The sequence below is a fragment of the Pagrus pagrus genome, assembly GCF_965226575.1.
Source record: "Pagrus pagrus genome assembly, chromosome: 9".
Classification (NCBI taxonomy): Eukaryota; Metazoa; Chordata; class Actinopteri; order Spariformes; family Sparidae; genus Pagrus; species Pagrus pagrus.
Genome location: NC_140193.1, coordinates 1,568,342 through 1,593,920, shown reverse-complemented (window position 1 = coordinate 1,593,920; position 25,579 = coordinate 1,568,342). Strand labels below are relative to the sequence as shown.

At 41.4% G+C, this 25,579-nt stretch overlaps 2 protein-coding genes across 11 annotated transcripts in view; both read left to right on the top strand.

Moving 5' to 3' along the window:
• Positions 1-110: 110 nt before the first annotated feature.
• Positions 111-25,579, top strand: part of LOC311262499 (uncharacterized protein) — a 39,217-nt gene continuing 13,748 nt past the window's right edge. Inside the window, exons 1-20 of one of the 7 annotated variants that reach the window (XM_084361922.1) lie at positions 111-355; positions 6,110-6,176; positions 6,922-6,996; positions 7,677-8,143; positions 9,440-9,562; positions 10,005-10,241; positions 12,607-12,703; positions 13,384-13,517; positions 13,699-13,854; positions 14,372-17,164; positions 17,414-17,472; positions 17,867-17,996; positions 18,105-18,224; positions 18,765-19,100; positions 19,454-19,651; positions 19,770-19,934; positions 20,177-20,299; positions 21,207-21,410; positions 21,827-21,991; positions 22,269-22,418. In XM_084361922.1, the coding sequence (XP_084218048.1) occupies positions 7,976-8,143; positions 9,440-9,562; positions 10,005-10,241; positions 12,607-12,703; positions 13,384-13,517; positions 13,699-13,854; positions 14,372-17,164; positions 17,414-17,472; positions 17,867-17,996; positions 18,105-18,224; positions 18,765-19,100; positions 19,454-19,651; positions 19,770-19,934; positions 20,177-20,299; positions 21,207-21,410; positions 21,827-21,991; positions 22,269-22,418 (5,358 nt within the window). In that variant the 5' untranslated portion in view covers positions 111-355; positions 6,110-6,176; positions 6,922-6,996; positions 7,677-7,975. Of the gene's footprint in view, positions 356-5,659; positions 6,177-6,586; positions 6,997-7,676; positions 8,144-9,439; positions 9,563-10,004; positions 10,242-12,606; positions 12,704-13,383; positions 13,518-13,698; positions 13,855-14,371; positions 17,165-17,413; positions 17,473-17,866; positions 17,997-18,104; positions 18,225-18,764; positions 19,101-19,453; positions 19,652-19,769; positions 19,935-20,176; positions 20,300-21,206; positions 21,411-21,826; positions 21,992-22,268; positions 22,419-25,579 lie in introns of those variants that run through there. The other 6 variants (XM_084361925.1, XM_084361924.1, XM_084361926.1 and 3 more) reach the window with 6 other exon arrangements.
• On the top strand, positions 548-5,581 carry cUnh2orf76 (chromosome Un C2orf76 homolog). 4 transcript variants are annotated; one of them, XR_014623263.1, is made up of 6 exons: positions 548-1,341; positions 2,145-2,195; positions 3,128-3,165; positions 3,797-3,878; positions 4,158-4,261; positions 5,269-5,581. XR_014623263.1 is itself a non-coding variant. In XM_084361930.1 (5 exons), exons 1-5 carry the CDS (start codon positions 1,212-1,214, stop codon positions 5,343-5,345), a joined length of 378 nt encoding a protein of 125 aa, XP_084218056.1. In that variant the 5' UTR covers positions 581-1,211; the 3' UTR covers positions 5,346-5,581. The 4 variants fall into 4 exon arrangements, 1 of the variants encoding a protein (XP_084218056.1); XR_014623264.1 differs by having other exon boundaries at positions 4,158-4,283; positions 5,269-5,356; XR_014623265.1 differs by having other exon boundaries at positions 549-1,341; positions 4,133-4,283; positions 5,269-5,356.

The window sequence follows — 25,579 nt, the reverse complement described above, 5'->3', positions numbered from 1 at the left end:
TGAGTCGATTGATCACATGACCTGGAAGCTATTGAGCTAAAATGCTAATATTTACATATAAAAATGTATAAAAATGAATAAAAATTATGAACAGACGTAAAATGTAAAAACAAGAGGTGTGGGTTGCTGCCGCTGCCGCTGCCGCAGTGAAGACAGTCGTCACTTCCTGTAACTTGAGATCAGCTTTCTGTTTCCTCCTTCTCTCTCCTCTTGTCAGCTCGGCTGGGGCAGCTTCTTCTCATCTGTCTCTTTTCTTTACTTGTCTCTTCTATACTCTGCTCTTCTTCTCTCGCCACTTCGCGCAGTTTGTTTTCGTTTTGCTGCTGTCTTCCTGGATCCGTTCTGCACATGCGCAGTAAGATGGACTGATCCAATGTAGTGGAGACTGAAGGGGGGCCCGACACACACATAATACGATTAGCATTCTGCTGGCATTTTAGCGAGAGGATTTTAATCAAAAACATAATTAATATGCGCAAATAAGTAATAACTGTATTAACCATAATTGTATGAGGATTTTTATGGGGCCCTAGGCAACCGCCTAGTTTTGCCTAATGGTAAGTCCGCCCCTGGCTAGCTGCACGGCTAACTAAGCTAACTAGCTTGGGGCGGCTATAGTCAGCAGCAATTACTCAAACGCTCCGTGTTTTTTTGAGAATGAATTTGACAGTTGGCCAAATACATGTTGCACTTTGAACGTGAAGCTAGTTTTAATCAAGTATAACGTTTGGTTACTTGTTACAACACTGTGACATGTAGCATAGTGACGTTTATTGGTTGTATTTATCTGTAAAATTGTTCGACGTGTTCAGATAATTTGATGGTGGGCTGGACCGCGTATTGTACTCGTTTCACATACAAAGAGTAAACGTTGTTGTTATCTGTGGGTCAATCAGCAGCACGTGTGTCTCCCTGCTGTAAACACTCCCACACGGCAGGTGGCGACAAACAGACATTCCCGCCAAAACCCACGAAGAACAAAGAGACCGCTCGCTCGGGTATCGACTCATCGGGTCTCGATCGCTGAACGTCCTCGATTGCTCTGGTCTCTTCAGGCTGCTAGCCCAGGCTTGTCTCGACACACATGCTAACACACCCACCATGACACCGACGCCGCAGGTCCGCACACACCCTGCCGAGCGACACACCTGAGGGAAGCGCCAGCGTTTGAGGACGAGAGCCGTCGAGCAGTTCAGTGTCAGCGGCGGGACATGGCCGGGGAACCTGTGGTCACGGTCCGGCTGGTGAGGTCCTTCGAGCACAGAAACTTCAGACCGGTCGTGTTTCAGCGAGTCGATCTGGACCAAACCGTGCAGGACTTCATTCAGCTCGTCAGGGACGGTGAGACAGTTGGAAGACAGGCTTTATCATGTCTTAACGAGCGACTACTGGAGCCGCAGCTTCCTCTTGTTACGAGACAAAATTAGTTTGAGTCTGGGTCACATTACAGGGCGGTTGGAGACATTAGCATGTTTTAGCATTTCCTGACTCTCCTGTAGCCTCCAGCCAGCCTGTTAGTCAGGTATTCTCACCTAGCTGCTTAACTAGTTGTCAACAATTACATTAACCACCAACTATTCTGATAATCGATTAATCTGTGTATCTTTAAAGAAAGTAAAACTTCTCTGTTGTCAGCTGTTAAATGTGAGTGTGTTCTGGTTTCTCTCCTCTGTGACATTAAACTGACACTTGTCTCGATTTACATTTTCCATTTCCTGACATTTTATAAGATAAAATAATCCTTTATTTGTCCCACAACAAGTAACTTTGCATTATTACAGCAGCAGAGGGGATAAAATGGAGAGTATCAATTTAAAACAGTGATAATAAATAATTAGAAAAAGCCATAAGAACAATATAAACGGTATTTATATGTAATAAACACTCCAAAGATATCTATAGATCAAACTACTAATCAAGTAATTGAGAAGATAATTGATAATTGCAGCCTTAACTCACAGACACTTTTGCGTCTGTTTATTTTTGTTATTATTGTTATAATTTTTCTCAAATGTTGTAACTTTATTCTAACAAATCTCACATTCTCTCCTCCTAATGCTTGTATATTATAACGTATGACATGTTACTATCTATAGACACTAACTTGAGGCTAAAATCTTGATAAACCTTTACATTTCTTCCAGATATCACAACAAGAGCAGGACTTCCTCCTCCTTTCAAGAAATATGGTTATGGTACGTATATCTGACATGGTTTGCTTTAAAGGGGCTCTATGTAATTTTAAAGAAAAAAATCAAACTCAGAATTTTAGTATTTACAATATTAATGAGGTAATAATACTCTTTTTTCACATAAGTGAATAAACAAGCTGTTCTCCGAGGAAAATAAGGTTCCACTGTTTAAAGCCAGAAAGTTTGCAGGGTCCGCCACATAGAAACAAAGTAAAACGGTATGAGATTCAAGATTCAAGAGGTTTATTTGTCATTTACACACACACACACAAGCACACACAGTTCAGGTACACATATTTGTTGCACAGAGCTCAGGCTCAGCAGTAAAAAGGGAAAAAATCAGCCAATGAAGATGTTTCTCTTCTCATTAACTTTTCTTCATCAAAGCTACAGAGTGCTCCTGTGATGTCGGTGTAACGAATCAGTTTTCCTGATGATGTTTGGTGATGAAGCTTTGAGGCGTCGAACTCGGCAGCACAGTGACATCTGGTGGTTTTAAAACTAACAGCAGCTCTTGAAGACTGAAGCTTCAGCTCTGATTTGAATAATAAACTTTATTTGTACAGCACTTTTCAGAACATGGGTACAGAGTGCTGCTGCAGGTCAAAATACAACCAGCACACACCATCAGTATAAAAACAAGAAAACTAAAATGGCGGCAACAATCAGGATAAAAACAACACATCATAAATTCATGATAAAACTGAGATAAATAATAATATTCAAAACTATGAAGTCTGATTGTAGTGAAAAAAGATGATAGATTGATTAAACATATTATACATGTTTTGTAGTGTCAATATAATCCAGAGTTTAAGATAAAACCCGTGTTTTTAATTTATTCTGATCTCCGCAGATAAAACGGAGGATGTTGAAATGTTTACACCTGGTAAAACACATGTTCACCATCTGACTCCTGTCTCCTGTATTTTCAGACACCATGAAGATCACCCACCAAGCATACGGAGCAAAGGTATCAGTCTAAAGCAAGAGTCCCACTGCTGTCTGAAGGACAAACGTCCTCCAGCCAGTGTTGATAGAAGTACCCAAAAGTTATACTTGAGTCACCATATCTTTACTTTTTTAAGATACGGCGTTACAATATTACTTTGATAAAAGTGAAACACACCCATGTGAGAAGTACCTGAGTAAAAGTCTTAAAACATCTGATATTAAAGTAAACTTAAGTATGAAAATAAGGTAAACAATTCATATATTTGTGTATGTATATATAAACTATGTACTCCGGGTCAACCAGTTACCCACCTGGACGCTGATCGGATCCGATATTCAGCATTTTTCTGATAATCAGAATGTTTTATAAACAGAAATATAAATTTGTGTAATCTGCAAAGTAACTAGTAACTAAAGTCATAAAATAAATGTAGTACGCATAACATTTCTTCAAGGTTGGCAGGTCTGCAGCTGGTGGAGCGTAAGAGATGTGATTGGTTGAGCCAACGATCAGCTAAAAGATTCAGGATTTCTCCATGAAAGGAGCTGAACATTTCTGAATTAGATTGTTTTATACGTGTCGTCTGTGACTTCTGTGGCTCTTTGAAATCAGAAGTTCCCATTAAAGTTGAAACTTTTTTTTCTTGCAGACGAACGAGTTGGTGATGAGTTTAGACGACGATGAGAAGCTCATTCTGCAGAATGGTCAAACCCTCAGAGCTGCTGGTGTTAGTAAGTTTGTCTCTGCTGTTTATTAAGTGGGATATATACATATATACATGTCTATAATATACAGTAAACACCGCTCGCTTAGTTTACACTTGTCAGTGAATGTAGATGTTAAAACTGTGTACTTGATCCTAAAATGAAACCTCAGTAATAAAGGATATTATGATGTTAAATGAGGTGGATAGATATGAGAAACACCTCTAAATATAACAGAGTTCAACGGCACCATAAACTATATATTTTAAATAATTATACAGTTGGATCAACACCTCTCTGAAACAGTTTCAACAGAACTGAGCATCAGAACATGAAGGGAGGATTTACTCCAGGACTGACCAGGAGATATCAAACTGTGAGGCGCCTCCAGAGAGGATGAGGAGGGACAGGTGTGAGGCGCAGATACTGCAGGTGCACGTCAGTGTAACAACAGGAAGGTAGTTTAGCTGTTTGACCTGCTCGTCCAAACAGGAAGCAGATGGAGCAGCAGTGGCCACAACACACAGCTCACAGCGCCTTTGTGCCAGATTCCAGCAGTTCACATTAAAAATCACACTCCCTGTTAGATCTGAACAAACAGACTTGGTGCGTATATGATCATGTATATCACATTTTTGGCCATAACTCAAGAATTCATCCAATAATTACGATAACGTTTTACATAAAAACGTCTAATAGGATAAAATGATAAAAGGTCAGAGGTTAAATGTCAGTGTGACATTATAAAAAGTAAAACATGTTTTCAAAAAGACACTCCTTGCATGTAAGGAACTTGCCTGAGAAACATCATGTTTTAAGTTTTCGTCAGTCTCACAGTAATCCAGTGAGAGTTGTCTGTACATCCATGAGCACGCTGCTAACAGCTAATTCAGGATAGTTTAAATGGAGCCGGCCAAACAAATACAGGTGAACAAAACAGCATTATGCTCTACTTCCTGTTTACGTCGCCCCAAATCCAACATTATTAGAGCTGGAGTTGGAAGACTGTGAGAACGATCGTTACCACCAGACTGAGGCGGTAAATGTTCAGCTTTTTGATCGACAGTGTGATCATCTGGAGTCTGCTGAATAAACTGGGATTGTTATTGATTTATTTAATTGGGTGGCAAATTAAGTGAGGATAGTTTTTTATATGTAAGTTGTTAGTAAATTTAAGAATTTGTTGAAAGAAGTCGTCTTTTTTTATTCCTCGAAAATTTAGAATTAGACAAGAATTTGTTTACTCATTGTTTCACAGTTGTATCTATTATTTGTGTTGTGTGTTCTTGCTGTTGCTCTGTGTCTTCTAACCGATGCTTAAATTGAGTTTAACCTCGACATTTGAAACATAATTCAAAGTACATTAAAAGTAAATAAAGTGTTAAATTATCTAACAATTTTGTGTTTGTCGTTTCAGCGAATGAGACGGAGGTGGCGTTCTTCAAGAAAGAAGACTACGGTCTCTACAAAGCAAATCCTAAAACTGCCTGGTGACCTCAGTGTTTTACTTTACAGCAGAGGAGCTTCTTAAAGGACGGGTCAAAGGTCAAGCCTGGCACAGGAACGGGTGCCACCATGTTTACAGAGGATTGTTTTTAAGCTTATTATTAGTCACCACTCTGCCTTTTTTATTTCTGTTCGTTATTGACTCTGCGGCTGATTGTGACCGTGGATATTCATTTACAATGTTGTTTTAAAAACATGCTGAATAAATAATTTGTGAAATCTGATTTTGAATGTTGTTTTTAAAGGTTTTCACAAAAGTCATATTTACTGCGCTGAACTGAGAGTGTGATGAAAAATGTTTTTAAATACAATTTACAGAAAATTGTTTATATCTTATTATATTCTCTGAACTGGAACATTTGTCATCGGTTCAGTCAATCACTTAAACACTGGCAGGATTATATCAGAGTCCCAAAAATTAAAGAGGCAGAAAGTTTTAAAAGATATTTAACGGACTCTGCAAAGACAAAGTAAGAGTTCATTTGAGTTATCAGACACGTAGTAAAACATGAGTGTTTTTGAATGTGGTGTAGAAGAAATGGAGGTGAAGCAGCTTTAAACTGATGAACCAGTGACGACTTCTGTGATTTGTGTCTTCATCATGTTTTATGTTCGTGCAGATATATTTACACTGTCACTGAAACAGAGCGAGTGTTTGTTTATGGAAGGCAGATGTCTCTCTGTCATTCAGCAGCGTGATAATCCAACTGGACCATGTCTATTTTTACCACCTCCCTCTCTCTCTCTCTCAGCTGTGTTTCCTCTCAGAGTGTTTCTGGTCTCAGCGGCAGCAGCATGATCTCCAGAGACGAGGCTCAGGTACGTTGCTCGACTGTTTCTAATCTTTTCTTGTCTTTCGTTTTACATTTACTTTGTTATTTTGTGTCTGAAGGTCATCACAAACTTTAAAAAGGGATAAAAGTGAATTAAAAAGTGTTTGATAACTCAAACCTCATCCTTCACTTTCTGTCAGTGAGGAAAGAAAAGTTAAACTTGATTAATTAAAATGATGAATTTAAAACAATAAACTAGGTGAACTACTGATCGGATTAAAGTTTTCATCATGTCTCACTTGAGTTTTTTGCTCATTCATCCTCACATTTGGTCATTTTTGGTGTTTCCTGACAGATTATCATTATTATTTTGTTTTTAAAATGATCTCTGCCTCTCGCCTTAAATGATCATTACTCGTATCGGTTTGTAAGTATTTTCCTTCATTGTTAACATTTTATACAATTCTGTTAAAGTCTTTAAGTCAATACATTTAAACCCTTTAGCCATTTCAGAAATATAAACCTCCCAGCCAACAGTTGTAATTGTTTTAAATAACTGATTTTATTACATGCACATTTTAATTGATTGTCTTATCTTTCATTTATTATCTATCTTTCTGTTTTATTTCCAATGATTTTATTTCATCTGTTAAGTTATTCTGTTCTGGCTGCAGGGCTTCGCTGGTTTTATGTCTCTGAATGTTATTTCACTGTTTCACACAACATTTCTCTTTTATTTTGCTGCTGTGGCTTTTGATGAACCTGCTGTCTGACTGTCTTTACGTTGTCAGCATGTCTCCTTGTTGTTTTGTTGGACTCGATGTCGTTGTGAATGAGGCGCAGTGATCCCTCCAGAATACATAAAGGTGAATGATTGAAGTAATATTAATAACTACACGTTAGACCAATGTTTGGGTTGTCAGGTTCGATTTATGAATATCTCATTTATTGATGGATTAACGTCTATACATTTATTTAAGAATAAACACTGGCCAAAGAGATTTGTTTTCATTATTGGTGATTAATCTATGAAGCGTTCCTAAATGATTTGTTAACTTTTAGACCTTTTATGAAATCTTTATTGTTCAGAAGAGGTACCTGTATATTTCATGTCTTTTATCTGGTGCCTGTTTGAGAATAAAATCTGACTCTTAAATTTAGAAATTATTCTGTCGAGACTAAAAAGCTTCGAACAAACCCAAGCAAATCTCATGTGATATAAAACATCTGTTTGATCAGTGGAAAGAGTTCATCTTCATTTCTCATCTTACTCAGTGAAATATTGAAGTTTTTCTCACCGTAACAACAAAAAACCTTCAAATAAAATTGAATGTCAGGAACAGGAAGTCTTCTTTTCACTCATATACAACACAGGAGATTTAATCATTATGAATGTAAACCTGCTAACACCATTAATCCTGCTCTTGATCTGTTTGGGTGCAGGGAGCGTGAAGTGCAATGGCTTCAACTGTTAATGAATCTAACTGTTTCCCTGGAGCGATTTATATTGAAGCCTTTTCTTTAATTCATATTTTCTGTTGTTCAGTGGGAGGTTTGACAGTCGGGAACAAAAACCAACAAACAACCAGCACAGATCGATTCAAACTGGAGACCAGACACTTCCCGACACAACGCACTGGAGCAGCTCTGATTTCAGGAGCTGTTTGGGGAACTGCTGCATGTGAAGCTGCCGACAATGAAAACCAAGGAAAAGGGAATTAAATGAACAAGAATATCCTGAAAACCTGGAGGCAGAGAATTGTGTGACACTTGTTGATGAGACGAGCTTGAAGTGAAGGAAGGAAAGGAGAAGGTCTAACAGTTTCCTGGATTTAGTCTTTCCTCATGACGATCGGAGAGATCGAAGAGTCTGTGACATGTGGAGGACAAAAGAAGGCAGGAGGAGGAGGAGGAGGAGGAGGAGGAGGTGGGAACATGAAGCTGTCTTTCACCACTCTCAGCACTATCGCCATCCAGGCCGGCCAATCGCAGATTGTCGTCTCTGTTCTGAAGGTATGTAAAGAGACACAAAGCACTCAGCCTGTTGAGCTCTGATAACAAGGCCTCCACCTTCACTGACACCAGTCTCCAGATTCACTTAAAGGAAAGATATGAGGTGGGAGAATAAAGTCACATCAACCAGATCAGATCAGTCATTTCTGACTAATACAGTTTCCTACTCAGTAAAAAGGCCACATCTGAAATAAAATCCTAACACTAGTGCGATCACTCACACAGTAAAATGATCTCATGATGGATCTATAAGACACTGTAACATGTGGACACGCTTTCTTTACTTACCATGATTTATTTGCCAAATCATAAGATGAAATAAGAGACGACAGCTGAAGAACATAACGAGATACTTTATTTATAATGCTGTATGTGAATAATGTCCTGGTGTGGATGTGGTGGATCATCCAATCAGGAGATGATCTGTGATCGTGTGTGTTCACTTCTTTACCTGATGAAGACGTCTGTGGGTGAATAACTTTTTTAGTTACTCAAGTAGTTATTTTGACGACTTCTTTTACTTCTACTCGAGTAACTTACTTGTACTTGAGTACAGTTTCAGGCTGCTCTGACTATCAGACTAAATGAGCTGCTAACTTGAGACTCGCCCTTTTCAACCTTTCAGCTCCAGAATTAGCCAACGAACCAACAGTCTGACGTTAGAATAGCTTCTTTAAAATTAGTTCATTTAGCTGCATTTCTGTTAGTCAGTGAGTTTCATGAAGCTGCTTCAGGAGAGACGATCTCTCACTTCATCTGAAGTCAGTCACTTCTGTCCATGTGCTGTTTCCTGTTATAGCCAAACTATTTACTGATGCTGCTGCTGCTGTAAAGGGAAGAGAGCAGTGTGTGTGTGTGTATGTGTGTGTGAGGCTAACAGCTGATGCCTCTCAGTGTTTTGAAGGTGAGTGTGTATTTAAAAATGTGTTCGTGTATGTGGGATTTTAGTTCTCAACACTCTGGTTATTGTTTTTAAAGTGTGTGTGTGTGTGTGTGTGTGTGTGTGTGTGTGTGTGTGGTCACGCGTCACATGCTCTTTTCAGTCGACATGCCAGAGATACTGTATCATCCTGAGGAATGCTGCAACGCACACACACACACACACACACACACACACACACACACACACACACACACACACACACACACACGTGTAGCCAGATACATGCAGCTCCTCTTCACCTAAAGTGGTCAGCAGGTCACTGTGTGGAGAAAAAAGCTAAACAAAGTTAAAAACAATCTAAAGTGACAACATTTTCACAAAGTGTGTGTGTTTATGTTTGTGTGTGTGTGCAGAGTGGGTCCCTGGTCCACCTCCAGCTGGTCCAGGTCCATCCAGGCCTCTGTGAGATCGGATCGAACCAGGAAGAAAACCAGACGCTGATCCAGGAACAGCAGCAGCTGATGGACAAACTCAAGGTAAACACAGACAGAAACACAAAGACACACGTGGCGTCAGGTCACCTGACGGAACAGAAATAGAGCCGAAGTCCTGACGTCTCGCTGCTTCCTGTCCAGCTTCTGCTCCACTAGAGTCTGTAACTCACTGCAGTACTTCACTCAACATTTCTCTCACCGATCGTTCTGATAAAACGAGGTGTGTTCCTGTCATCTAACAACATTAAACAAATCATTCCTTTGCAAAGAAATGGCTACAACTGGCATACAGTTTAGCAGTGAAGCAGCACAGGAGTAGTGTGACAGACGGTCGGGCTACGATGATTAGCTTTAAAACAGTAACGTTGTGATTCTTGCTAACATTAAAGGGCCTTCGGAGAAGCTTGTGTCTTCTAGCTGGTGCTGGTGCTGTAATCCCAGCATGAATGCCCTTTTTTTTAAAAATCTGTTGTCGTCATCCCAGAAACATGAGAGGGAGGTGCTGGCTGTGGTGGAGAAGAGCCGACAGACCAAGCAGAGGAGGAGGAGGGATGAAGGGATGATGGAGCAGAAGAGGAGCAAGAAACAGGAGGAGGAGGAGGGAGTGTACAAGGCCATGGGGGCATCTCTGAATGAGGGATGGTTGTTGCTCCTCCGCCTGCTGGAGAGACGACAGGAGGTCCTGATGCTGACTTCAGACTTCTACTGCCGAACACACGAGGTATGAACATCAGCGATGTTAACGCACAACTTCATTTACACTTTCAGCAATCATATCATTTTCTCCACAATAATTCAGCCGATTTTTTAAAGCTGTTGTGAAGCAAAAACTTCTGGCCATTAAATTTCCTGGCTCCAGTTCTTGTTCTCCAGAGGGTAACCCCTTTAAATGTACCTTAAATGTACCAAAATGTACCTGAGAGTCTGCATATTTCTGCAAAGTTAAGGAGGGAATTTGACTGAACCAGACTTTTCAAATCAGTTTTTGAGGAAATTGTGTCTCAAACAACTCAATATATCTTTTATTTGTCTTATCTCACCAGTTCTTCAGACACAAAGAAAATCTCCTTTAGTTCACCGGCTCCAACCAGGGAGTCAGGACCTCAACAAGGGTTCACAGAATTAATAAAGGGGGTGAAAAGATGATTTTTCTCTTTCTTTCTTTCTTTTACTTCACTGAAATACTTCACCTCTTTAAGCCCTTAATAAACATCAGGGTCTGATCAGGGCAAATCACTCTGAACCATGTGACGCAAACCTGCAGAAAGACATTTAAATTCAGTCTCAATCAAAGCAAAACAAAAAGAACAAGTAGCGTGGGATCATGGGAGTTGTTGTTTTCATTATTAAGGCTGTGAAACACCAAACTGACATCGAAGAACTCGCTGCAAAGAAGGCTGACTGTTGACAGCTGGCGCCAACTAGCTTGTGACTTCTGCAGCTGCATGAGAAGAAATATCTCTCTGCAGATTTACAAACTGTTGTTATGATAAAGCAGCACATTTTAAACACCACTCTCGCTAATTTAGCCGCAGCAGCAGAATTGTTCGAAAGTTTTCTTCAAGTTATGTTTCGTCTCGTTCTCCGACCTCCTTCCTCACTCTCTGACTCTCTCCTGGAACTCATAGCGACAGGCGACCAAGTGAAACGCATCGTTACCTTGAGGAAACTTAATGATTTCTCTGGTTTGAACAAAGTTGGAAACCTTTAGGATAATGTCAGTAACAGTAACAGAATATATCACAAAGGTCCATTAGTTTTAAAGCATTTTAATTGAGACTGTTGATATTGTAACCACAGCTCACTGTAATCTGACTCTCACTCTGTTCATCTATTGTCAGACGGCGGTGACCTCTGACCTCTGACCTCCTCCCTGTAGGCAGTAAAGTTCTCGGAGATGAAGCGTGATGTCCTCTGTGTTTTATAAACCAGGACTGTAGACGTGATTTATCCTCGTCTCGTGGCTCCATGAAGGACATTTGTTTCCGCTCTCAGTCTCACATTCCTCAGGCGGTGCGGTGTATTTGCTGAATCACTGGCGTGCCGCGGTAAGCCGTGCTCATTGGCTGGCATTTTATTAGCAACACCTGCTGCAGCCTTTATCTAAAACAGTCCAACAGTCAGCTCTATGGGGCTATTTTAGTCCTCCGTGCTTTAAGTTATTTTTTTATGAGTTGAAAGCAGCTAATAAACGTCGACCACAGTAACGCTGAGTGAGATAAACACTTTCCCAACACAAACGCTGGTGGAAGTGTTAATCAAACACGTGGGATATTTACATTTTTAGCTTAATCACCACTCGACTCAAGAGTCAGCTGAGTTTAGTCGACTGTAGAGTTTGGAGCTGAAACCTGACCCCCCCCCCCCACGATGAGTTCAGGACCAAGAGATGTTGCTTAGAGTCACTACGTCAATAAATAGCTCCAACACGATGTATGGCAATGTCAAGTGTGAGGCTGATCCATCACTTTGGTCCAGGCTAAAATAACTCAACTGCTAATGGATGGATTGCCGTTAAATTAGGCGGAGACATTCATGCTCCCGAGGAGGAATCCTGCTGACTTTGGTGGTCCTCCTCACTTGAACTCCAGTGCCACCATGAGGTTCAATTCGTGGTTTTGAGTGAAATTCAAGAATTTCTTCAAATTTGGTACAAATGTCCAGTAAGACTCAAGGATGAACTGATTAGAGGTCAAAGCTCAGGTCCCTGTGACCTCACAAAACACACTTTTGGCCATAACTTAACTATTTACATGATAAGTATGACAAAAGACATTCACATAAATGTCTAACAGGATAAAATGATGAACTGAAGACATTTTATATCGAAAAGGTCAAAGGTCAGCTTCACGGTGACGGCATAATATTCTGCAAAAAATGTTCAACACCACAGCTCAGGAACAGCAACCTGACTGGTGCGAAGTGGCAAACAACTGAGATGCAGTAATTCTAATTCATCTGGCACATTTTAATGTTTCAATGCTTTAGTTTACTTTAGTTTAACCAAATACCTGCAGAAGTAATAACATTCACATCAGCCTCAGATTGACTGTGACCAACATCTGTTTGTCTGTTTCCATTTTCAGTTTGCTGTCGGTATCGAAAAAGTTGAGGATCTAAAAATCAAAGCCGACAGCGACAGACTGACTGAAGTGCAGCTCACGTACGACGCCATGAGGAGAGGTAACCAGTGTTCGTTTCATGAGAAACGGTAGTATAATTTATGGTGTTACACACAGCTGTAAAATATAACATCACTCATTTGATTTTAATTTCTTCTGTACAATGTATTTTACTTTCTCTGTTGGTGTCAACTCTGGTTTACTGTCCTGGACCAGAGGCATGCTGGGATATATTCCAGTCCCAGAATAACCTCTCTTAAAAAAAGACTACATTTATTACGACTCCACCAAATGTCATTGTTCTTTTAACATTCAAAGTTTCTATTGAGGTTTTTCAAATGTAGCTTTGTCATTTTATGACGTCATCACCCTAAAAAGAGTTATTTACTAAAAAAGTGTTTAAGCAGAAATAGATGTTTTGTTATTGGGGTTATATAAATATAATTCATGGTGCTGTCAGATTGCTCAACAGCGCCCCGTTAATACTTCTGTGAAAAGGTTAAACACCAGCAAATAAGGACTGAAGCAGAATATTTTCATTAGATAATAACATTTTAGGAATTTTTAAATACATTTTGACTTTTGCTCTTTCCAACGCTCTGGAGTAGCCTCGTCTCTATCTGCAGCTGTGCAGAAAAAACTTCTTCAAACAGAATAAATAGACATGCAAATGTAAAGATACAATCTCTCTGTGACTTTCATCAGTACGGCAGTCATTGTGTCTTTATGCTTTGATTCCAGATCTTCTGGAGAAATCCCTGCAGGTTTTGACCAGCAGCAACGTTCTTCTCCGGAAACTCAGACAGCTACAGAGGACTGAGGCCCTCCAGAGGAGAGGAGGAGTACTGCAGGACGAGGAGGCGGAAGAGGAGGAGGTGAAAGCATCTCACCTGCACATTATCTAACAACTCAGGGTCATATTTGCTAGGAAAGCATTGTAAATGGATGAATATACCAGCCGGAGTTCACTTTTCATTTGTATCCTTCTTCAGCCTGCTTTTGATTTACTCCTTGTTGAATGTATGGATTGATGCTGATGCTGCGTCCTCTTCCCAGAATTCCCAGTGCAGCAGGGGGATAGCGTTAAGGCTGGAGGAGCTGGTGGAGACGCTGCAGGATCGGAGGAGGAGAGCGGACCAGGCTCTCCGGCTGCAGTTCCAACAGGTGGAGAACAGGAAGAAAGAGCAAGAGTCCAGACAGGCCGGTTCTGAAGTAAGAGACAATTATAGCAAAGTAGCTGGATGGGAATTAACAGGATATTTTTAGTCTGAGTAATGAGCTGCTGCCTGCATAAATCAGGTGCTGAATACACACAGGTTATCACCACAGGTTTAAATCTGGATACCTGTCAAGATGTCTTAAAGCAAAACACTGTGTATTATACAGTATAATAGAGTATTATAGATATTAGAGCACAGCAGCAGTGAGAGTCATCTGTCTATTCTGTCAGCATCCATCTTGTGTTCAGGTTATAAATATAAATCCCGCCCGCAGTTACATTCTCGACTCTCCGATGTCTCTATTTAAAAATATCAGCTCAAAGTTTTGGTCAGCTGATAACTCTGAAATCAGGCAGCTGAGCTGAAAGAAACAAAAGCATCTGCAGGTTAAGATGATGATGAAATGATGATCTCATGAACTTTCTTTATATAACGAGCTGTTTCCCAAAACCAAGTTATTGACAAGTTCTGAAAGACACTTAATAACAACACGTCTGTCTTCACTTCAGGACTGGAGTCTCACAGATGACAAGATCCTGGACCAAACCCTGCCGTCTGGATCCACATTAACAGAGAGCACAGGCCTGGAGTCAGATTCCAAAACAAAAGAAACCAGAGACCTGCAGTCTGGATCCAGATCAGATGTGAAGCCAGGATGTAGAGCAGAGGAGACCAGAAACCCACCGTCTGGATTCAAATTCAACCTGAAGGCTGGATCCAGATCAGACCTCAAGTTAGGTTCTAAATCTGAAGAGACCAGAGATCTTCAGCCTGGATCCAGATCAGAAGTGCAGCCACGATCAAGTTTAGATGTGAAGACTGAATCTGAATCCACATCAGAAGAGACCAAAGACTTGGAGTCAGGATCCAGATTAGATCCAAACCTCAAAATAGACTCTCCATCAGAAGAGACCAGAGATCTTCTGCTTGGATCCAGATTAGAACAAACACCTGGTTTAAGAACAGAGCTAACCCCAGACATAGTCCCTGAATCCAGATCAGAGGAGACTAAAAACTTTTCAGGATCCACATTAAATCTAGAGCCTAAATCCAAATCAGATCTGAAAGTTGCATCTGGATTCGAGGAGAGTAAAGATCTGCAGCCTGAATCTAGACCAGACCTGCACCCTGGATTCAGATTACAGTTTAAGCCTGTATGTAAACTAGAGGAGATCCAAAACCTGCAGTCTGGATTCAAATTCAACCTAAAGACTAGATCCAGACCTCCAGACCTCAAGTTAGATTCTAAACCTGAGAAGACCGTAACTGTTCCCCCAGGATCCACATCAGAACAGAAGCCTGAATCGAGATCAGACGTGCAGCCTGAATGCAGATTAGATGTTAAACCTGAATCTGGATCAGAGCTCACCAGAGATGTTACCCCTGAATCCACATCAGAGGAGACAAACAACTTTGAGTCAGGATCCAGATTAGATGAGACTAAAGATTTGCAGTCTGGATTCAAATTCAACCTGAAGGCTGGATCCAGATCAAACCTCAAGTTGGGTTCTAAATCTGAAGAGACCAGAGATCTTCAGCCTGGATCCAGATCAGAAGTGCAGCCACGATCAAGTTTAGATGTGAAGACTGAATCTGAATCCACATCAGAAGAGACCAAAGACTTGGAGTCAGGATCCAGATTAGATCCAAACCTCAAAATAGACTCTCCATCAGAAGAGACCAGAGATCTTCTGCTTGGATACAGATTAGAACAAACACCTGGTTTAAGAACAGAGCTAACCCCAGACATAGTCCCTGAATCCAGATTAGAGGAGACTAAAAACTTTTCAGGATCCACATTAAATCTAGAGCCTAAATCCAAATCAGATCTGAAAGTTGGATCCAGAGTTGAGGAGAGTAAAGATCTGCAGCCTGAATCTAGACCAGACCTGCACCCTGGCTTCAGATTACAGTTTAAGCCTGTATGTAAACTAGAGGAGATCCAAAACCTGCAGTCTGGATTCAAATTCAACCTGAAGACTAGATCCAGACCTCCAGACCTCAAGTTAGATTCTAAACCTGAGAAGACCGTAACTGTTCCCCCAGGATCCACATCGGAACAGAAGCCTGGATCCAGATCAGACGTGCAGCCTGAATGCAGATTAGATGTTAAGCCTGAATATGGATCAGAGCTCACCAGAGATGTTACCCCTGAATCCACATCAGAGGAGACAAACAACTTTGAGTCAGGATCCAGATTAGATCCAAAGCCTGAATCAGATCTGAAAGTTGGATCCAGACTAGAAGACACTAAAGATCTGCAGCCTGAATCTGGACCAGACCTTCAATCTGAATCCAGATTAGAGTTTAAAACTGGATCTAGCACAAAGGAGACCAGAAACCTGCAATCTGGATTCAAATTAAACATGAAGGGTGGATCTAGATCAGACCTGAAATTAGATTCTCAATCAGAAGAGACCAGAGATGTTCAGCCTGGATCCAGATCAGACATGCATCCAGAATCCAGATTAGATGTGAAGCCTGAATCAGATCTAAAACCTGGATCAAGATTAGAGGAGAGTAAAGATTTACAGCCTGAATCCAGATCAGATCTGCAGCCTGGATTCAAATTGGATTTTAAACTTGGATCAAGACTAAATGAGAACCAAAACCTGCAGTCTGGATTCAAATTTAATCTGAAGACTGGATCCAGATCGGACCTCAAGACAGATTCTAAACCTGAGGAGAACAGATATGTTCCCCCAGGATCCACATCAGACCAGAAGCCTGGATCCAGATCAGACGTGCAGCCAGAAACCGGATTAGATGTGAAGCCTGAATCTAGATCAGAGCCAACAAGAGACGCGGCCCCTGAATCCACATCAGAGGAGACCAAAAACTTTGAGTCAGGATCCAGATTAGATCCAAAGCAGTCTGGATTCAAATTCAACCTGAAGGCTGGATCCAGATCAGACCTCAAGTCAGACTCGAAATCTGAAGAGAGCAGGGATCTCCTGCCTGGATCCAGATTAGACGGATCCAAATCATACGTGCAGCAAGGATCTGGATTAGATATGAAGCCTAAATCTACATCAGAGCCAACCAGAGGTGCGCACCCTGGATCCACATCAGAGGAGACCAAAAACTTTAAATCAGGATCCAGATTAGATCAAAAATCAGAATTTCGATTGGATCAGAAGCCTGGATCCAGATTAGAGGAGATTAAAGATCTGCAGCCTGAATCTAGACCACAACAGCGATCTGGATCCAGATCAGATCTGCAGCCAGTTTTGGGATCAGATCTGAAGCATGGAACCAGATCAGAGGAGACCAGAGACCCTCAGTCAGGATCTGGATCAGAGGTAAATTTTTCTACCAGCAGACAGAATCAGATACTGTTTTATTGGTCCAAGATGTCCAAAGTTAGACCAATGTGAAGCATGGAAACCGTGTCTTGATACACCTGGGTCTGTCCCGGGGGTGGTGACGCAGGAAAATGACATAAAATGTGAAGAGTTCAGAGATCAGGGCATTTCATGAAAATCTGGTTAATAGATTTTGAGATATCTGAAGACACCTGCAGCTTTCTGTCTTTCTCTCTGTTTTCTCAGGCTGAAGACAAACAGGAAGAGACCAAACAGCACAAAGCTGCTACTACCAATACCACCAGGTAGGAAAAATGTTAAAATACTGCAAAACCGTTCAATACTCTGGATGCTCTGACTGTTTTACCCACAAAGCCCTGACCTTTCTTAAAGCAGAATTAGACAACTTTTCAAATTCCTCCCTGCTAGTGTTTACCTGTGGTATTACTGTCACAAAGAAGGCGTTAGCAACATGGCTACTCTCCAAAGCGTAAACACAAGCCAAAGGCAGAGGAAGGAAAAAAAGTTTTGATATGTGCACATGATTTGATTTTGTGTCCCTGGACATGAGGCGTGTGTTGATGGTGATATGTGACCTTGTTTATAATAAAAGAAAATAAACACCAGAAACTCAGAATTGTAGAATCTCACCATTCAGTCATAAAAACAAACATGGCATCTTTGGACCTTCTTTGGAAGCAGGCAGGTGGCAGGGCAGGAGAGCATGCTGGGAAATGAGACTCAAAGTGGAGAGGACCAGGCCCGCCAAGCCCTCCTGACCAATCAGAGGCAACAGCTGCTGTCGTCATGGGAACACCTCGTGGACAAGGTGACATTTTCTCTCTGTTTTTTTAAAGTAGCTGAATTTTACTGTTTAAGCGGGTGTTACTAAAGAAGCTGGTACCTCACGTGAATTTAAAGTAAATCTGTTTTGCAGGTCTGGAGCTGGGTGCAGCAGGGCAGCAGGGTGTTGTCTAACTGCTCTGACGCAGGACAGCAGCTCTTTGAGGTGGAAGACACCCTGAAGACACACCTACAGCTGCAAACACAGGCTGAGGTACACACCGCCACACTTACACAGTATTTATCGGTACAAAAAGTCCTTTAAGAAAAAAGTCTGTTAATTTTTGCAGGTGTTCCAAACAATACATTCTCAAATATAACAAATCAGAGTTAAAGACGAGCTGCTGTCACCGTGGTGGCACCGCACTTGTAAACCTGTCTATAACACTGTAGTGTATTTCTAAAGGATTTAACCTCACAAGCACTTTTGCAAAGAATGTGTCACTTGAAAATGAGACATTTGATTCCATTTAAAAAAAAAAGGTTATTATCCTACTAAACCCTCAACTTTTCAACAAGCTTGAGTCCAGTCTTCAGACATGGTTAGACGTCTCTTCTGCCCTCTGCTGTTATCAATTATTTCAACAGCTAACTGAAATAGGGGTAAAACACAAAAGCTTCTGGTGCTTGGTGCTCTTTTATTTTTCCTGTCTGGAATCACACTTTCACAGTATTGTGTGTCTTAGGTGCATGTATAGATGTATTTCCTCTGATTACAGTAGGGGGAATCAATTTTGTACGTCTTTGACTCCAGTCTGTAGGTCGTGATGCAGAGAACATGAAGCAGATCCTGGATCAGATCAGAGCTCTACACACAGATTCGACCATCAGGACCAGTGAACCCAGCAGACAGCTTCCCCCTCTGAAGGCTCTGACAGAGCAGCTGAAGAGAGGCAGCACGGGCAGACAAACCAGAACCACTGCTGCTCAACCCAGTCCACCCGCTGCTGAGCAAACTGGTTTCTTGAGTCCTGAACTTGCTGGCCAAGTTGATCTGGTCTTGAAGGAGCTGCAGAGTCTGAACAGCAAGATCGACTCAAACCTGCAGCTGCTGCAACCCTACGTCGCTTTCCTCAGGAGAGCAAAGCAGGTCAGAGTCTCTTCTGGTGTCTTGTTAGGGAGGAAAACTGGAAGTGTGGTGGCAAATTCTACTGGATCCAGCTGTCATGCAGCTGCTGTAGACGACACGCTACCTCTCTAGCCATCTGAAATAAAATACAGTATAAACAGTTTTCATTTATACTCTGTTTTAGTTTGTAGTAATATTAAACAAGCCAGTGTCCTCATTGTTTTTTACCCACAAGACTCAGGAAAATCTGGCAGGTCATTCTCTTGTTCTGCACCAAATTGTCAGAATAAAAGCATGACATTTTTTTCATATTGAAGTCTATGATGAAGGTGAAGGTAATTCCTCCATTAGCTGTCAGTGCTCATGTTCTCCAGGTGGAGGAGGAGATGGAAGGACAGAGGGAGATCTACATGAGGAGACCGGAGGAAGCTGACAGCAGTAACATCAGCACAACCAGCAGCTCCAGCTCACCAGAGGAGAAGAAACAGGTTGATGCCTGTTGGCAGGAAACACTGCAGAGGTTCCTCACTGTTCAAGAACTGGGAAACAACTACATCAATACTGTCCCCATGGTAACAAGACTGTCAGGAATTGGGATTTCTGAATCATCAAGAATACTTTTTGCTCTGTAGTTGTAGAAAGAAAAACTGTGATATGCTGTGTGATATGTATCTGTGTGTGTGTTGTCAGGTGTCAGGAGCAGGGTTTAACCTGCAGTCTGTGATGTCTGTGGTGCAGCAGATGGTGGAGCGACTCAGCAGAACCAAACAGGAAGTGAATGAGCTGTGGAGTCAGCAGCAAACCCAGATCCAGCAGCAGGAGTACTGCAGGAGATACCAGGAGAGACTGCTCAAGGTACTTACTACACTGTGAAGATGTAACTGGTTGTACAAAAAATCTTATACCACAAAGTAACTAGTAGCTATAGTTGCCAAATAGTTGTAGTGGAGTATGTGTTACTTTAAAATGTACTTGATTAGAATAGTAAAATAGGAATGCTTAAATAAAGTACAAGTACCTAGAAACCGTAACAAAGTACAGTAATTAAATAAATGTACGCAACTACTTTCCACCACTGGTGTGCTGTCTGTTTTCAGACCCTGAAGGACTTGAACTGTGTCTCCGAGCTGTTGGACTCCTGCACTGAGCTGGATCTGGGTTCGGACCTGCAGACCTCCAAGCTGCTGGAGCATTTCAACCAGGCCGGACCACATTTTACTGTGAGTCTTGTGACTTTGATCTGCAGGGACACAGCACTATCAGAACTCTTTGATAACAAGGACTGTTAAGAGCATTGTTACGTTTGGACTGTAGAGACTGTTGGAGCCAAGGAGCTCTGAAATAGTGGAGATCTATTGACACTCTGGGACTGGGACCATGGGACAGTTAGGACTGGTAAAAGTTCTGAGACCATTGGGACTCTTTGGGACTGTGATTGTTGGTGTGTGGTTACTGCCGAAAACGACCCAAAGTCCAGGGTTGGGTAGTGTAATTACATTTATCTCAGGTGTCCCATTGGTCAAGAACCACTGGAACTTTTGTCTGAATTGGGACCCCTGGGACTGGGACCATTAGGGTCTTTCGCAGTGGAGGCTACTGGAACCGCTTGGAGTTTTGGAGAGTTGGGACTTTTAAGACTTTTGTTCTGTTGGATAAATAGGGACTGACTTTTGGACTACATAGGCTGTCATGACTGGTTGGCCTTTAGCCAGTTTTGACTTTGGGAACTTTTGGACTGGAAGGACTACTAGTAGTGTAATCAGTAGTGTCCAAGGATTCTCACTGGTCCAGAACATCTACCATTGGGACTCCAAGGATGGCTGTGATTGTTGGAATGTAGTTACTGCTAAAGCCATTGAGGACTTTTGGAAAAAAATATAACTCCTGGGACTGTGACAGTTGGGACTACTAGTTATAGGTGCTGCTAAAACCACTCTTGGGATGGCTGGGAAAATTTGGTCTTCTGGACTCCATTGACTACTTGTAGGTGAGACTTTTGGGCGAAGCTGTAACTCCTGAGAATGTGACAGTGACAGCACATCTAATCGGTTCTCTGTTGGTATCTTGCTCACTCCTTGATGTACTGTCAGAAGGACATAACCAGACGCACTCTCTTCCTTTCTCCAGCAACTAGATGCTGAGGTGGAGTACATCGAGATGAGCTGGGAGACTCTGAGAGGAGTCCAGAGCACGCTGGAGATGAAGGGAAAAGCAGTGAAGGAGGAGGATCTGTCAGAGCTCCTGAAGCTCCAGAAGAGTGTCAAGAACAAGATCCATCAGAGCGAGTCGATCCTGGACCTGACCAGCAGCTTCCACCGCACATCCCAACAGGTCAGTGGAGCAGAGAGGACGTTCTTCTATTTACAGCTGTTCTTGTAGAACAAGCTGGTAGAACAACTGTAAGTTCTCGTCAGGTCTTGCATACTACTTTCAAATCTCCACCCTGAATATTTCCTTCTTACTTTACCTTGAGAGGCAGCTAGATTTCATGCAAAATCACGTGATCATGTGACTTTGCAAATACATCTTGCCAGGCTTCAAGCTATGCGCTCTCGGCCAGACACAAAGTGTTTGAACCGATCAGCGTCCTTTGAGGAACTTCTGGCAGCTACGGGTGTGGTTTAGCTGTGATGACCAGACTTTTTACTAAGTAAATCTTCTGACTCTTCCTGATCTCATCTGTTCTGGAAACCACCTGACTGAAAGTGAATCATTATTACTTTTAGTGTTGTCTCCTTTGTGTCCAGCTGGAGGCGCTGCTTCAGTCCGACCCTGCGAGCCCTCTAACTGGTTTATGTGGATCCGCTGAGGCTGAGCTGAGTGGAAAAAGAGAGGAACAACAGCAGATCCAGAGTCTGTTTGAAACGGCTTCAACACTGAAGACAGACATCTGCACTGCCATCAACCACAGTGTATGAGAGCACACACACACACACACACACACACACTAGTGACCATTACTATCCTATTTATACTTTTCATTAAAAGTACCTGTTCATCTTATAAAACCTCACATAAAATCAGACTGTACAACCATTTCCTTTACTTTTGATACTCTAACTATATTTTGTTTAGAATACTTTTGTACTTTTATTTGAATTTTAAATGCAGGATTTTTCTTGTAATGGAGTATTTTCACTTTGTTTGTACTTAAGTAATGGCTGTGAATACTTTGTCTACCACTCTCAGGGTTGCACTTGTTTCAGAGTGGAGCAGCTGGAGGCTCGTCTTCTCTCTCTGGACTCTCTCTGTGTGTCGTGGCTGAATGAAGCAGCTCGACGTGAGGAGAAACTCCGCAGAGAGCTGCTGGCGTGTCGACTCAATGATGATATCAACCAGGTGAGGTTGCTACAGTCATTAGTTGAGGGATGTTATTATAGTTTCTCAGAGTACAATTGTCTATATATACGTACATGCTGCATCACTTCCTGTCTATCCCTCTTAAATGTAAAGTCGATCTGAATCCAGGACAGGAATGGCAGACTCCGCCACTAACAATGAAAACTTCTTAAAACTTACACAACAGATTATTATTATTACCAATAAACTGAATGACGTTTGCAGACAAAATGGCAGCTGTATATGAAACAGAAAATGGGGTTTGATTTCATGAACATTTTAAAGAATAATAAATACAGTGCAACATTTTCTGCAGTACGGTTAATGACATGGACATTTCAGAGGGCAACTACAGCAGCTTACCTGCTTCTGGTATCTGGGCAGGTAACTACTGACACAGAGCTCTGATTGGTTTGGGATGCTGTTATTCATCAGTACGACCAGTAGAGGGGGCTGCTGCCACTGTCTGTCTGTCTGTCTGTCTGTCTGTCTGTCTGTCTCAATCCACAAATATACAGGATCTACACAGAACCGGCAGCAGGTTTTCACTCTGTGTGACTCTGATGCCAAGCCCTTTATTACAGTCTGTACACACTCAGATCAATTAAATGTATCTTTATTCTATTACCGATTAATTAAACTTTGTTCTTTTTAAAAGGTCTGCAATTTGTAAATATCTTTTTAATGATTTAAGTTTACTAAAAATAAATCAGAAATTTTCTTGAAAGGAAAAACTCCATTTTAACCTCAGTTAGTAGATATATTATACTATTATTCTTCAAGTCCGTCAGTTAAACACTGTCTCTGTTTTCCCACAAATGAGTACAAAATTACAGTTCATCCAGGTGAGGAACTGAGAAATGATCAAGATCAATTATCTAAATCAAACCTACACAGATGATTTTTTATAAAAAAGTTTTAATTTTTTTAAACGGATTAATAGTCTTTTAATTTAACTGTACTGCTTGCCTTGACTTGGACGGACAACTGTGATCTGAGGCGGCCACTCGCTCAGTTTTATCAGACTCTAAATATAACTGAGGTCAACAGGACACATTTAGATTTTATTGGGAGTCCATAAAGTCTCTCAGCTCACTGCAGCAATCGCTTTCTCCACTGGAGCTGCTGGTTCTTAGAGAGCTTTTTTTCTCGATGTCGGAGAGAAGATTAAAAAAGGCAGACTTGTGCTGGGTTAGAAAACACAGAATGGTTCTGACATGTTTGTGTTTTGTATCAGCAGCTGAGTCAAAGTGTGTTCAGCTGCAGTTCATATAATGTCCACTAGATGCTGCGCCAAGAAAACTGAATTGAAGTGAATGGGAAAGCCTCCAACTTCTCTCTATGAGAACAAAATTAATACATTTTTTCATCTCTCACGTTCATTTCTCAGAAGATGTAAGTTGAGATAAAATTAAGTATTTTGTAGATTTCGACACTGTTGTGTGTATTAGCGGTGTAAAACAGTTAAGACGATTGCTGAAAGACAGGCAGGTAGTGAGCAGGGTCACACCAGAATGTAGAGTGGTGACATTTGGCAGAAAATGAAATTAATTTTTATTTTTATTATAATTAATTTTTACTGGAATTTTCATGGGGGTGGAATAAATTCATGCAAAATTTTCACGTCAAGTTCAACTTTGGTAATCTTTGACCCACAAATTCAGGAAGAGTAACCATTAAAACCAACAATGGTGACCTTTAAGTGGAGAGTGAGAGAGCAGGAGAGCCCAAAATGAAGGATGCTGGTAGTGTTTGTTAGGTTTTGCCCAGACTCAGACCAGTATAGGCTAGATCTTCCATTTTTCTTGGGTCAGCAGTTTGGTTCAGGTTTAGCAGCCAGATCTGGACCAGTGTTTTGAGGCTGATTCTGGGCCGTGATTCCAACATGTTTTGAAAAGAGTCTGGCAACTGAAGTTGGGTCGAGCTATTTCTTCTGCCAGATTTGGGCTATTTTTGTGCCAAACCATTTTTGCTACGTGGGAAGCTATCGTAGCTTACTTGCTGTGTTCCATTGTCCTGTTAGCAAAAGTTCGTTAGCACATAGAACTGAATTTTATTCTTTATGTCACAGAACATAAACAAGAATACAGAACAGTAGAGGGTTACTTAAAGAGATGCCCAGCTGGCTAGCAAGGTAGCAGTTAGCTTTACCAACCAGCCCTGTGAGTATTCACTAACTCCACAACCACAAAGTGGTGACTGATAAACTAAAACAAGTTGGTCCCATTTTGAAATTGTGATTAAGTGAAATTGTAAAATGTAAAACTTTTACCAGTTTGACATTTTACTGGTTTCACTGGTGTGAGGTTCAATCTGCAGTGTCATTGGACAGCAGAGCAGCAGCTGTTAGAGGAATGACAGAGAGAGAGAGAGAGAGAGAGAGAGAGGGTGAGAGGGAGAGCTGGAGTCAGCTGGACGGATCAGAAATACAGGCCGAGTCAGCCAACGGGTATTTCCCATCATGCACCTGGTGCAGTGTGTCACCAGCACACTGAAACCTCCAGGAGCAGCTGGGGTGGACATCAGAGACTCATGCCTACATACAAACAAACTTGATTCTTGGATAAAAGCATCACAGTACACACTAATGTTACTTTATGTGACAGATACACTCTGACAAAATCCAGTGAAATGTTGAGTCAGATAATGTCTCACATCATTTACCAACTTGCACATTACTGATAACATTTAGGACAAAGTATTCAAATTCAGGAACTAAAGTGTTTTTTCAAATAGTCTGCCAAACATTGTCAATGAGTTGTGAGCGCCTGGTTTTTTCTTCAGAAGCTCAAAGTTGTGTCACTTCTTGAAGCTGAAAAATGGAACAATATCCTATTATTTTCATCTGTACTGTTCCAGTTCCACCAGCTGCTCACAGATATAGAAGATTGTGTTGTTTTTAAAGGTTCAGATTTTAGACAGGGTTATCTTGAAGTTAGCCGATCTCCCACGATCTTTAAAGCGCAACAGAACTGGCAGGGGAAGTTTTTAGTGGAGTTGTTTGACAACTAGTGATGTGATGGAACGACGTTCAGATGAGTAGGTCACCGTTTGGTTGTATCTTGTGTTTCCCCAGTTCACCCACAGGGCCAAACTTGAACTGGAGTATCATGAAGTATGCTGGTGTCAAGCTACACATTTCTGCCAACATTTCAGGCTAC